The sequence below is a fragment of the Metschnikowia bicuspidata genome (assembly GCF_001664035.1).
Source record: "Metschnikowia bicuspidata var. bicuspidata NRRL YB-4993 chromosome Unknown METBIscaffold_2, whole genome shotgun sequence".
Classification (NCBI taxonomy): domain Eukaryota; kingdom Fungi; phylum Ascomycota; class Pichiomycetes; order Serinales; family Metschnikowiaceae; genus Metschnikowia; species Metschnikowia bicuspidata.
In genome coordinates, this window is record NW_017387732.1 from 331,495 (window position 1) to 345,403 (window position 13,909).

Genomic DNA, 13,909 nt, shown 5'->3' on the forward strand with positions numbered 1-13,909 from the left:
AAGGAAACTTTTACTTTTCAAAAAAAAGAGACAGTAACTGGACACACTGAAAACATGACCAGTACTTGTGAGTTCCACGGAAAGTTTGTAGTTTTGACAAACCAGTTCCATGGCTCGTCAGGTGGAAAAAGCCACGATCATAAGTTTTGACGATATCTCAGGAGTTTAAGTAGTTGGGTGCAAGACCTAACTCAGAAACGCACTTTACTAATTGTCCTGGGCCTTGGCCCTGGAATTAGTGCCGATGTTTCGCGCAATCCAGGGCGTCCATCATCGAATATTAGTAGACTCCCAGCCAACAGGAAAACAAAAGAACAAGCACATGGTATTATCTCCAAACCTCCAGCGGCTATTTCGTACATTGCTTTACTATCTCCATCCTTATATCTACATCCTTATATCTTCCTCATATCTCTATCCTCTTATCTCCATTCTCATATCTCCATTCTCATATCTCCCTTCCATACCCCCTCTCATTCCTCCCTCTCATACGGACCAGTGCCTCTGATCTCCAAATAATTTTGCAGCCGCGCGGCCTCCCAAGCCCACGTAGAATCATGGCCCCAAAACCATGGGCCTGTACTCCACGCCCTCACAGCCGCCCCAAATCTTCCCTTTTCTACTTCACCTTTTTTCGTGCAAAATGAAGAATCCAAATGGTGCTGTATTTTCTGTTCCGCCGTGGAATCCTGGATGCGCCGCTGTTGGGAGAAGTTGGATATCCGTCCATGGCGGTTCTACAAGTTTGGCCACGAGTAATTTGTGCTCCTTTCCATGACAGTTTTTGCCCCCTTCCCTGGCTTTTTTGTGCTCCTTTCTCAGGCTTTTTGTGCCGCTCCCTCAGCCATTTCTTGTCCCTTTTCATGGCTGTTTTTTTTTTCGGCCTGGGCGACGGGGCCGGCTCGCGCCAGGCTGCGGGTTCCACGGCTCGCGCTTTCGGCCCCAGGCTGCTGTTCCGGGACTCGCGCTTTCGGCCCCAGGCCCGGCTGCCGCGCCGCCTCGCGTGGCGCCTGCAAACACGCCAAAACATCGGCCCCAGCGCGGGCCACCCAGACGTGGCGGGCGCCGCGGGCCAGGGCCAAGCCGCCAAATTAGCCGCGAGCAATCTCCCCCAAAACACAGTCAGTTTCGCCTTTAAAGCCACCAAACCAGATCTGCAGATCCCGTGACAACGCAGAAATTTCACCTCATTTTTTTAGGGATATGTGCGCCAGGTTTGCCATGTATGGTGCCCCCATTATGGCACGCTCGCGTGAGCCGTGCTCTGGGGCCGGCCTCCATCACGGGCCCTCAAATATGCCCATGCGCGTGCACTACTCATCACCAACGAACAAAAAAAAAAACACAGGGTTTGGGATATCTCTCCTGACATGTGGCCCGCAAAGAAAACCTTGGGTACGCGGTTGACATACGGCCTCCACGGCCCGCCCGTGATGTTGCCGGCGCCCGTTCCCGCGGGCTCCGAGGCGGGCCGGCCAGTCGTGCACCCTCGACTACCTGATCTGGGCCCGAAGTTCCACGAGATCGTCCATTCGGCCGTGGAAATCTCACCCGAAGCATCACCAACTCATGTCCGCCTACGACGTGTGGAGCCCGCCTTGCTGGCCAATCTCCACGACGAACTTGCCGCCCCGACGCCGCTTCTTGATGCCGCCGACGCCGCGGCAGAACCGTTCCATCAGCCCCAAGCCCAATACCCGATCAAAGGCCCGCTTGCCGCCTCGCTCTTCCTCGGCACGGGGGCCTACTCGGAGCCCGTCATTCTTGGAGGTAGGCCCTACTATCCCAAGGCAAAAAACAGTGTGGTTTCGGTGCGCTGCCTAGCCTTCGCCAGCAGTGCTTATACGCTCAAGGTAGTCCCCTTGATGCCCAAAAGGAAGAACTTCTTCGATAGAAAGAACCCCCAGAACTCACAGAAGGCCCTATTCCGCATCCCACATATCTCCGAGCATGCCGTTGAGTGCACGTTCCCCTTTGAAATCCTCCAGATCGAAGCGTGCCTGGACAATAAGGTTCTCCTAGCACGCGGACTCCAGCACATCGCAGTTCTCACCATCAGCTGGTCCAACGACCCCGGCGAAAAACGAGTCCGCCTAAAAAATGCATTCACTATTTCCCATCATGGCGGCAACATCGTGCACCTGGCCCTTGGTCACGAAAGACTTGTGTTCCTAGACTCCGAAGGTACATACTCTGCATACTCTTTCGGGCTCCGGGAAGTTTGGGAGTACCAAAAAACCGCCGGCGGCAAGGTGCCTAACTTTGATCCGAGCGATACGTCCGCATGGAGACGGCTCTGCTGGCCATCCGCATCTGAATACATGTACTATTTCACTCGCAAGAGCGTCGCCCGGGTCCACATCAAAACAGCCGTTGCACGCAAACTCATCACCTTTCATGTATGGCTGCGAGCGCAGGACTTCACGATCTTCGGATCTGACTTGTTTCTCCTCACCTCGCAAGAAATTGTGTGGGTGCGCCTCACGAAGAACGGCGGGTTTTCACGGCTCCTATCCTGGAAACACTATCTCGATAACAAAGATAAAACACTCAAAATGACTGCATGCTACTGCAAGACTGGTGACATGTATGTGTGTTTGGTATATTCATCGATCACCCCTTTGGCGGTCATGTATACCTTCGGTACCCGCAACGAATACCCCAGCATTCTCAGGGATCCGTACATTTTCTGCCGTGACTTGAAAGATACCATGTATCTCTTCTTAATGGAGACCCCGAGCATTCTGTGTTCGCAAAGCCCTATTTTGGCGTTAGCAGAAATGACCAACCAATACCGGCTGACATATAAGCTCTATTCAAGCCAACCACACCGTGAATTCCGGATACATAATCAAGAGCCAACGAGACATCCCATGCTTGAGACCTGGTCTTCCAAACTTCACCCGCTGGAGGCAAAATGGTTGTTTCAGTTATTCGACGGCAAAGTGCTGAATGCCAAACCGTCGCCTGAAACGACGCCTCTCCTTGCATATGAAGATCGCCAGGGCCAACGCTTTCTCCCAGAAAATGAAGAAACGGCTGGATTTTCCTCCCATAGCCCATCACTCAACTCAAACAAAGTCGCAGATACAAATGACGAAAAAGAAGTCAACATTGTACAAGACTACGCCTTCAAACTAGGTGCAGATATCCGACAGTTTTTTTACCCCGAAAACCAGCTGCCCGCAGAAGCGATCACTTTAACAGCCCACCGTTCTTTAGCAACGATTGCAGAGGCAGTACCCTTGGAAGTGAACGACCTTGAAGAATTTGAATCCATGTTGACACAACTTGGCGAATACTATGCCTCGCAAGGTTTGACTCTTCTTCCTTTTGCCTCCGAGGCCCTTGGATGCTGTGGCACGGCGTTCTTACATATAGATCATTTGATTCAGGAGATCACACGGGCCATGGGCGAATTTGCCCCAGAAGGTGTGCCAAAAGCGGCTGCGATTCTCGCGACCAGTTTGATAAAAGCACACGGTGATTTTCCTGTGAACTACATTGACTGTATCGACGAGGAAACGGAAGGCTTTCCAGATCAGCTCCTAGATACTCTTGGGGAATGGGAGGTCGCGCTGCCATCGTCTGCGCAAAATGGCAAAACGCACCATCTGTTACCCAAATCAAGTGGTTCCAGGCGTGATGGCATCTCTCAAAGCCAAAGTCTACTTCGGCGTGCTCTCACTCAGAATTCACAGCGAGAAGAGGTGACTCCACTTTCGGACCCGAAGTGGAGTTCAGACTCAGATTCAGACAATCTGGTAGATTCACGCTCCGATGCAGAATCTTCGAACTCTCCAGCACCATCTCAACGTCCTTCTACTGAAAGCCAACCCAGTGTACAACTCTCGCTGCCTCCATCTACTCTTTTGATGGCTGACCACGAGCCAGATTTTCCCTCCTTAAGCCAACCGAAGAGCGAGCCGCAGATCCAACACAGCCAGCGTCTGCCAGATGGCAAGCCCAAAAAGACATCTAAAAGCCAGCCCTCTTCTCAATCTTCGCTGTCGCTCAAACGACCAGGGTCGCAGTCTCTGCTTATTAGAAAAAAGAAGAAGACCAAAGGAGGTTTTGCTTGAAGGACATTTCTGTGCATCGCTCTTCTTCCCCGCGAATACACCGTTCATTTGCTTGGCTACATAATGGAGCCGGTAAGCTCATGCATGGCGCAGCTCTCCAATGAGACTCTTAGGCCCCTCCTGAGCGACGCGATGATCCCGCTTGGACAGGTTGCCATCGTCGAACAAGGACGCATCTTCAACTTCATAGACATGCTCGGAGCATGGACTCGGGCCCATAATTGCATACATTTAATAAATGACTCCAGAAAGACTATTGAGCGAAAACACGTTGTACTTTGATTGCCGATACACCTATTTCGATGGGTCTTCCTCGAACCTCAAGTCCCACCCAATCTTCTCGCCCAACACAGGCAACACATTGGCAACAGACTGCACGTCCTTGTCTCCTCTGCCCGACACATTGATGATAATGTGCTGGTCGGGAGTCATGGTCTTGGCAAGTCTGAGTGCACCAATGATGGCATGCGAGGACTCCAACGCAGGGATGATTCCTTCCAACTGCGACAACAAGCGGAAGCCCTCCAACGCCTCGGCGTCAGTAACAGCCACAAACTCTGCTCTTCCAGAAGCCTTCCAGAACGCCAACTCAGGGCCCACGCCCGGGTAGTCCAAGCCGGCAGACACCGAGTGGGTGTCGTGGACCTGGCCGTCGTCATCCTGCAAAACAAATGTCTTCACACCGTGAAACACACCTGGGCTTCCGGCAGTCAAGGTGGCGGAGTGGCGCGCAGTGTCCACGCCGTCACCACCGGCCTCCACGCCCAACATTTTCACGGAGGTGTCCTTCTCGAAAGGCGAGAACAAACCCGTCGAGTTCGAGCCTCCTCCCACGCAGGCCACCACAGCGTCGGGCAACTTGCCGTCGTTCAATTCCATGAACTGTTCCTTTGCCTCCTGGCCAATCACACTTTGGAATGTTCTCACAAGCGTGGGGTATGGGTGGGGCCCGATGGCCGAGCCCACGACGTAATGCGTGGAGTCCAAGTTCGACACCCAGTAGCGGAACGCCTCGGACGTGGCGTCTCTCAAAGTAGCAGTGCCGTTGGTGACGGCCACGACCTTGGCGCCCAAGATTCTGATCCGGAACACGTTCAACGCCTGGCGCTTCACGTCCTCGGCACCCATGAACACACAGCACTCCAAGCCAAACTTGGCGCATGCGGTGGCAGTGGCCACGCCGTGCTGGCCGGCGCCGGTCTCGGCAATGATTCTCTTCTTGCCCAAGCGCTTGGCAATCAAGACCTGTGCCAACGCGTTGTTGATCTTGTGCGAGCCCGTGTGGTTCAAGTCCTCTCTCTTCAACCAGATCTGCGCTCCCCCGGCGTGCTCCGTCAACCGGTCGGCCTTGTGGAAACTCGAGGGCCGGCCAATGTACAGGTACAAGGACTTGAACTCCTTCCAGAACTCCGGGTCTGCAGTGGCGCTCTCAAACCCCCTTTCCAACTCGGCCAAGCACGCGTGCATGGCCTCCGGCACGTACTGGCCGCCGAAATCACCGAAAGTGGGGGAGTACTTGCGCACTTCCTCCGTCAAGGCCTCGGGCACCACGTGGCTGGCCGGCTGTGTGTACTCCTTGTACGCTGGCGGCGCAATGGGGGTGTACTCGTCGCCCAAAATGGCCTTGACGAAGTCACGTGCCACCTGCCTTCTCTGGCCCGGCTCGGACTCGCCCAAAAGCGTGATGATCTTGGATCCAATCACCACGCCGTCGGCCGCCTTGCCCACGGTCAAAAAGTGGTCTCTGTTGGAAACGCCAAACCCGACAGCCAACGGCGTGTCGCCGGCGAATTTGCGCACACGCGCACACAAGGCTGCGATCCCGTTGGACACCTCTGTGGAGGCTCCCGTGGTGCCCATACGCGACACCACGTATATGAACGAGTCGGCGATTTTACCCAAGGTCTGCAAGCGGGCGTCCGACGTGACGGGCGCCACCAAAGGCACGTATGAGAGGCCGTACTTCAGGCACGTGCCGCGGAACTTCACGGCCTCCTCGGGAGGCAAGTCCACCACGATGTAGCCGTTGGCGCCGGCCTTGGCCGAGTCCTCAACCATTTTCTCCTCACCGTACATCAAAATCGGGTTGTAGTAGCCCATCAAAATGATGGGCACGGACACGCCCAGCTTTCTGGCCTGCGACACCAACTCGAGGCACCTCTTCACCGTGGTGCCGTTTTTCAATGCTACCGTGTTGGCGGCCTGGATGGTGGGGCCATCTGCGATCGGGTCCGAGAACGGGATTCCCAACTCGATGACATCGACCCCGCCCTCCTGCATTCCTTGCAAAATAGGCACGGTGTCCTCGATGGTGGGGAACCCGGCGGTGATGAAGTTCACCAAGGCGTTTCTGCCCTCGTCCTTGCAGCGCTGGAAAGTCTCTCTCAAATGCTGCGACATGGTTTGCGGTCTTTTTCTCCCCGGCTGAACTGTCTGTTTTTTGGGATGCTGGGTGTGTTTTTCGATCTGCTATCGAAAAGATGGGTGCTTTGGGCTGAGAAATATCACTTTGGGCTGAGAATTTTCGCAGTGCCGCTCGCCCATATATATATGGCGATATGGGGCGTGTTCTTGCAGTGCGGAAATGTTCTTGCAGTGCGGGAATGAGTCAGTTCAGGGTAACCCTCCGGCTGCACGACGTACCACAAAAAACAAGAAAATAAAAATGACAAAGTACCCGGAGGACCGAATACCAGCAGGTTTGTTCTAAAGCGAAGGGCCCTTCTCATTTCAAAGGCACTTATTGTGGGTTTCGGTGTTTTTGCTGGTCCTGTTCGTGGCTTCGGGGAGTGCGTGGATCAGATGGCTCAGTAAGCCAAATCCCGAGGCGTGCGGCTGCAAGGCCAGAGCAATGGAAAGTTTGCCACCAGACTGGCGGCCTTCCCAGAATGGCAACGAAAAGAAATCCTGGGAAAGGAAAGAAAACGAAGAAAACGAAGTCTCGAGTTAGTATAACCACTGGAATGCAATGCGTGAAGCGATGGAATTTCCAGGAAAAAAAGAAGTAATATCCTTTTTCGGGTATTGCCTGGAGGGTGCTGGGGACGGTCTTGGGACGCTGAGTCGCACGTCTGGCTAATATCAATGAGAGCCAGCTCGGGCGTGTTTTCGGCATGTTTTTGGCGTGTTTTCGGCATGTTTTTGGCGTGTTTTTGGCATGTTTTTGGCGTGTTTTCGGCATGTTTTTGGCATGTTTTTTGTGTGTTTTTGGCATATTTTTTTGTGTTTTGGCATGTTTTTGGAACGTTTATTGCATGTTTCTTTTGTTTTTTGGGATGTTTCTTGCTCGTTTTTTGCATGATTTTGGCATGCTTGTTGCACGTTTCTTGCATGTTTCTTGTACATTCCTTGCACGTTTTTTGCAAGTTTCTAGCACATATCTTGCACGTTTCTTGTACGTCTCTTGCGCCATGTCTTTGTTTTGTATGCTCTCTGAACTTTTCCGGTTGCATTTGGCCTTTCTCGAAATTTGGAACTCCTCTCTTTCGAATCCCGTGCCGTCCCTTTGGTGGGCCAATCGCTGCTGAGTCCTAATCCAAGAACCTCGCCTGGGCTTCATTATATGGCTTGCGCCTCGGCAGAAGTAGCGGTGTCTATGCTCCGTCTCTGAACCTCCCTTGTCTGTCTTCTCCGTTCTCTCTTCCCGTCATCTTCCACGACTGTCAAGCAGTCTCTGGTTCTCTAGTCCCCTTCACGCCGTACTCCTTGATCTCTTTTTTTTTTTTGGACACGATCATACACCTCTCAAAACCCAGAAATCGAACTTTCCCAGACAAACCTCCAGCATATTTGGACAGCACCATTGCGGCTCCGTTGGCCTCGTCTACGCCTGTGAAAGCACGATTCCAGGCACTTTCTCCAATCATCAACCCAAATCTACATGACCCCGGCGATGCTTGAGTTGCTACTTGCCTTGCCATTGGTGGTGCCATTGGACAGGCCACTCAGCACCTCGACCTCGTGGCCCAACTTGATCTGGGTCAAATTGATGATGGGCAAAAGCCGGTTGTACTGGGCACAGAAACCCTTGATATCCAGGCGGATAGTCAGCACTTTGGCCAGCAAATTGTCGTAGTACACCTGCTGGCTCTGGCTCTCAGGAATGGTGGCCAAGGCCTTTAGAAACACCGACATGTCGCTGCGAAGTATGTTGATCTCGCTTTTGAGATGCTCGAGCTCGGCGTAGATGACCTGCGGGTCGACGCGGCCCGACGTGATGTCGTCGATTTTGATTTGCTCCGGGAGAGTGGCCATTTCGTTCTTATTTTGCAGGGCCATACTGAAATTGCCGGGTGGTTTTTTAAGCGTTGGAGCGACGCGCACTGCGTGGTTCCAAGTATCTGGGCCTAAAGCACATAGGACAATGAAGCGGGACATCGGGATTTTTAGTATGTGGAATTGGCATGTAAAAGGAAGCCTTGGGCTGTGCCTGCTTTTATTTTGGTTCCGCTCAGATCATGCCTCTTGGACCATGTGGCTCGGCATATTTCTCTTAGCTGCTCGTGGCCTGCTGGCCCTGCAAACCGAGCGGCCTAATAAAGAGGTCTCTGCTGAGCCCTCATATTCCCATCGCATACCGGCTTCAGGCTTCTTTCTTCCGGCCAGGTTGTTTATGTTTTCAGTAGTGAGGTCTTGGGTACATCTTCTATTTTTGATTGTGTTTTTTAGCTGCCCCGATTCCAACCATGTTTATTGCCAGAGGTCGTATGCTGCAGGAACTCGTTGGGTCGTGGAACCAGAACTCTCCGAAGATTCTCTGACTGGCCCTGATAAAAGGGGTGATTTCCGAGACATTTCTGGATGAAGGTTGAACATATGATAATCAGCATGAGCATCACCGCCATCCATCACCCGAATAAAGTCGGTATATACAACACCATTAAACATCGTATAAATAGTGTCAGCATAATGACATCTACATTTCCATCAAAATGGCTAGTGTCATCATCGCCATAGAAAAACACCATAGATATAGCTCGTGCGTACATCATCGCCATGGAAACAACGCCATAAACAAAGCCATAAACAAAGCCATAAACAAAGCCATAAACAAAGCCATAAACAAAGCCATAAACAAAGCCATAAACAAAGCCAGTGGATGCAAAATCATTCACCTCGTCATAAATAGTGTAATGCATACTCACATCTACATTATCATTAATATGGTCAGTGTATACATCATCGCCATAGAAAAAACACCATAGATATAGTCGGTGTGCAGATATAACTACACCCATCACATAAATATAGTCAGGTACCATCACCTAAATATAGTCAGGTACCATCACATGAATATAGTCAGGTACCATCACATAAATACAGTCAGGTACCATCACCTAAATATAGTCAGGTACCATCACCTAAATATAGTCAGATACCACCACCTAAATATGTATATTCTTCACCATCATGATTCCCTTCACCATTAACATTCAGTGCATACATAGTCACCTCTATAATACCACCACAAATATAGTCAGTACATACATTATCATCATCAAGACCATGCCATCAAGACCATGTCATCACGACCATCACCATCAAGACCATATCATCACGACCATCACCATCACGACCATGTCATCACCATATGCCCTCGTTTCTACTGATCCGCCCCAGACACAGCCCCCGGGCCCCCCTTTGGCCCCGCCTCCCGCAACGGCCGGGCGTCGCCTCGCAGACCACCGCCGCCTTTCTCGGCATTGTCCACTCTCTTGCCGCGGACCTGCCTCCTCCGGATATGCACAGTGTTGTCCTCAAGCTCCCACGGCACGTTGTACCTTTCTCGGAACTCGGCCCACGTGACTCCCTTGGGCAAGCACCTCTCCAAGTCCTCGAGACTGTACGTGTAGTACGCGCCATTGAAGCACTCGATCATGTGGCGCATCATCGTCGCGAGTCCCATGGTCATGATGGCGAACACCGAGTGGTCGCTCTCGGAGTTGTAGAGCTCCATCCACGCGTGATAGTCGCCCTGCGCCCACGCCACTATGGCCTGCAAAATGCGGCACTCCTTGTGCGGGTTCAAGTACTGGAAAAAGAGCCGGAACCCTTCGCTGGTGTCGCCCGTCCGGTGCGTCACGTGAAGCACCAAAATGCTGGCCATCTCTTTTCTCTCGGTCCGGGTGAGCAAGCTCCTGCCGTCCGCTAGCAAGTACTGGATGCTGGGCACATATGTCTGGTAGTGGCCCACTGCCGAGCTGACCCTGACAGAGAACAAATGCACTTTTTTCGAGAACTCGCTGGGCGGGCTGTGGAGCAACGCCTCACGCAACTTGCGCAAGCTCGGCAAGACCTGCTCGGAGCTGGCGCTGCTGCCTTTGATGCCCAGGTCCGCGGACATTTTCTCCGCACATTCCGCGACGGCGGCCAGCCCGCTGTTTTCCACCTGCCTGAAAGTCTCGAGAATCCAGTCGAAATACTCCCGCTGTGCCGTTTCGCTATGCTGGAGCCGGCTGTCCTCGCCCCTGCTGATGTATCCATACAGCGCTGGGTCCACCAGTTTGCCGTCGCTATTCGAGCGGCCTGCGCCGGGATTTCCGGCATAAAACCGCATTTTCCGTCTCTCCCGCTTTTGCTGTTCACTGGCGGATTCGGAGTCTTCGCCCCGGTGTCTTGTTTGTAGTGAGTTTTGAGGGCACAGGGCCACCCGGCGAGCCGAAGAAAACGTGTTCATCTCTTGCTGAGCCTGCCCTATTGAAGCTGATGAACTTATATACCGCGAAGTTCGACGCTTACAAAAAACGATGGCCTGGAGCTGCGGTGTACTTCGTCGAAAATGCCTGTGCTTTCGTTGCAGACTAGATATCCATTGATCGGGTGCAAATATGCGCGACTGATGCCTATGATACCTCTGGGCCAATACAACGCAATTTGCCCATGGCACGTCATCTTTACACACAGGCCTCGAGGTAGACCAACCGAGGATCTCGCTTTGGAACTGGGTTGACCAGGGGCTTCGTTGGGTGGGTTGCGTGCATCAGATACAAGCAAATAGAAATACTTCGCGTCACGTGACCGAGGGCGCCTTGCTTGTACGGAGGCTGTTGGAGGTACGCCAGGGTGTCTCCTGAGGTGGAGACCTGTATAAATTTGCTTGCCGGCTCAGACGGGAAAGGGGTTGATTTGAATTAACGTTCTGTACGCACGGGAGAACCGAAAAGTCCTACCTATGATGATATACATGTAGTTAATGTTTCTAACAGCTTTGAGATCTCAATGTCCATTTCTCAACTTTTTTGAGAACTTCTAGAACAGGTCTCATTTCGCTTCGACTTCGTCACCTGAAGCGGCTGGGCAGCATACAGGGCACCAAAGAAAACATGTTGAAAAGTGGAGGCAGGCAGCAACATTGTACCTTCTTATTGGTGAAGATCTTCAATCTTTCTCCGGACTTTCATCCGGTCTGGATGTAATGAGCTTTCTCCAACTGGGTGGTCATGGCAGATGACGACAGGCAACCAATAACTTGAAATACGTGCTCATGACTCGGGGTGGACGGACGCGCGTTGTTTAACTGTAAGCTCTCAAATGTAAGCATACAGTGCATGCGTCACTGTGGACAGTAGCTGATAGTATGTTATCAAGTACTCACTTTCGCATAAACTGAGATGCATGGTCTTGGGTGCGTATACCGCCCGGAAATTAGTGGATGTCATTGACTCTTTGGGAGAATTGAATGGCCTTTGGAGTTGTAGTGAGAGAGCAGGTCGGATGCGACCTCAGTCCGGGTGATGCTATAATTATACCACAACAACACATGCGGGCAGTGTCGCCTGTAGCGGGTAAAAGTCCTGGATTGAATGCTCATGATACCGGGTTACTGCGAATAGCAGCACTTTTTTGGTATCTCTTGTAAAGTTTGAAGCACGGCAAAAATGGCAAGCGTCTGTTCTAACCCAGAGTCATCAGCTCGGGTAAGGCGCGTCTTTCTCGTGACCTTGAATTAGGGAAGACACCCTGTTATGAGACGTATTGGTCCCAGCTCGAGCTCGTGGTGTCCCTTCTGAGGAGGCTCGCACCAGTCTAACCCGCAAGTTTCCCCTTTGTCGCCAACGCCCTACTGGTGTAGTATCGGTCACCGAAATTAAGCACCCCCACCACTAGTAAGGCCAAGATCGACACACCCAGGCTCAAGTTGAACACCAGCGAGTAGCAGCGGCTCCCCAACGTGCAGGTATACACGCCATCGACGCCCGCGGCCGATTTCGAGTCGTAGACCTTGCCAAAGAGGTTTGTCAAGACGAAACTGGGCACGACCGGCGCAAGCCCCACAAGCCCCCAGTTGCCTGAAAAGTTGGCGATTCCAAACGCATCGCCTACGATTGTGGGCATGATACATAGCGTGTAGCCGTAGAAAAAGCCCGAGAGCATCGACGCAACACCCAAATACTCGTGGCTGGTGATGGCATGGCCCAAGACCTGTGTGCACACAAGGCCCACGCCGGGTACAAAGAGAAGCCAGGCGCGCAGCTTGCGGAACGTTTGGGAGATGATGTCGCCCATCACGCCCGCGACGAGCCGGCCCACGCAGTTGGTCATGGAGAGGAGCGCGACCTGCACCTGCTGTTGGTTCTGGATCACCATGTCCACAGACAGGCTGGTGGCCGCAGCCGCATCGATGTCGAAGTTGCGGATCACAAGCGCCTTGACCATGTAGCCTACCGAGTAGATGTACATCTGGCCCAAGGAGGCCATGGCGCCCGTGATGAGGAAGAGGAGCCAGAAGCGCGGCAGGCGAAGGAGCGCGAGACCGTGCAAGTCTGCAGGCCCGCTTGTGGGAGTGGCGCATGGCGAGAGCGCCCCTTTCATCTCCGAAAGCCCGCGGAGATTGACCATCTCGATGGAGTCGGCGAGCCGCACGGTGCGGCCGGACAGGCAGGGCCTGCGGTCGCAGAGCATGACACAGGGGCTGCAGAGCGCAAAAAGAGCGGCCACGGACGCCATCAAGAAGCGCAAGAAGCCCGCAGTGTCGCCCGCGTAGAACACCAGCGCCACCACCAGGTAGAACATCGCCGAGAGCCCGTAGAGCGCCAAGGGCAACGACGTGGCCACGCCGCGGAGGCTCGGGAACGTCACGGCACAGCACTTGAGGCACGCCAGGTTGATCAACGTGGACCCGGCGCCCACGGAGAAGAGACAGAGGCACGACAACGCCACGTTCAGGTACGTGTGCGTGTACTGGCGGCGAAGCACGAAGTAGCCCAACACAATGAGCGAGCCGCCGGCGCAGAGCGCGCCCGTGTACCCCTTTCTGTCCACGGCGAGCCCCGCCATGGGGCCCGACACGGCCACGCCGAGACTGCCCACCAAGGCTATGGACAGCGCGTTAGTGGCCAGGTACTGGAGCCGCTGCGCCAATTGCGGGCTGTACGACAGGTAGAGGTAGAGCGTGCCGCAGATGAGGCCCAAGAACGTGCACGAAAGCAAAACGAGTGTTTTGTGGACGGAAGAGGGGATCATGGCGAGGGCGCTGGCGGGTGGTAGCGTTGGCAGATGTAGAAAGACGTGTCTTTTTTTTTTGTTGTTTTGGGCGCGGCGCGGCGCTGTTTATGGGGCCGAGCTTGGTGACAGGTGTCAGGCCCAGCGCCGCGGCCGCGGGCAGTGTGGCTCTATTTTCTAGCGCCGCAAAAGAATGGGGCCTCGAGTTGAAGTGCCACGCGGGAGGTGCGGGTTTGTGAGACCTAGCGATTTTGGCCCTGTGATTTTGGCCCTGTGATTTTGGCTTGCGGCTTTCTATTTGTGGTTAATCTTGTCTTGACTTCAAAGGCCTTGTATTCTTGGGCCTCAATTCGTAGTCCTGTGTTTCTTAGAGTGTAACGTGACCT

At 53.3% G+C, this 13,909-nt stretch overlaps 5 protein-coding genes across 5 annotated transcripts; 1 reads left to right on the forward strand and 4 right to left on the reverse strand.

Moving 5' to 3' along the window:
• Positions 1 to 1,370: 1,370 nt before the first annotated feature.
• On the forward strand, positions 1,371 to 4,082 carry METBIDRAFT_10817 (uncharacterized protein; the record flags this gene model as incomplete). The annotated part of the gene is made up of 1 exon (XM_018853858.1): positions 1,371 to 4,082. One exon carries the CDS (start codon positions 1,371 to 1,373, stop codon positions 4,080 to 4,082), a length of 2,712 nt encoding a protein of 903 aa, XP_018712396.1.
• A 294-nt stretch (positions 4,083 to 4,376) lies between these two features.
• TRP5 (tryptophan synthase) lies at positions 4,377 to 6,482 on the reverse strand (the record flags this gene model as incomplete). Its single annotated transcript, XM_018857188.1, has 1 exon — positions 4,377 to 6,482. The coding sequence occupies one exon, from the start codon at positions 6,480 to 6,482 to the stop codon at positions 4,377 to 4,379; it is 2,106 nt and encodes a 701-aa protein (XP_018712397.1).
• Positions 6,483 to 6,812: 330 nt separating this feature from the next.
• MED3 (Med3p) lies at positions 6,813 to 8,336 on the reverse strand (the record flags this gene model as incomplete). Its single annotated transcript, XM_018858703.1, has 3 exons — positions 6,813 to 6,888; positions 7,129 to 7,153; positions 7,991 to 8,336. The coding sequence occupies 3 exons, from the start codon at positions 8,334 to 8,336 to the stop codon at positions 6,813 to 6,815; spliced, it is 447 nt and encodes a 148-aa protein (XP_018712398.1).
• Positions 8,337 to 9,684: 1,348 nt separating this feature from the next.
• METBIDRAFT_38975 (uncharacterized protein) lies at positions 9,685 to 10,638 on the reverse strand (the record flags this gene model as incomplete). Its single annotated transcript, XM_018857075.1, has 1 exon — positions 9,685 to 10,638. The coding sequence occupies one exon, from the start codon at positions 10,636 to 10,638 to the stop codon at positions 9,685 to 9,687; it is 954 nt and encodes a 317-aa protein (XP_018712399.1).
• A 1,469-nt stretch (positions 10,639 to 12,107) lies between these two features.
• METBIDRAFT_40591 (uncharacterized protein) lies at positions 12,108 to 13,544 on the reverse strand (the record flags this gene model as incomplete). Its single annotated transcript, XM_018857292.1, has 1 exon — positions 12,108 to 13,544. One exon carries the CDS (start codon positions 13,542 to 13,544, stop codon positions 12,108 to 12,110), a length of 1,437 nt encoding a protein of 478 aa, XP_018712400.1.
• Between the last annotated feature and the right edge of the window lie 365 nt (positions 13,545 to 13,909).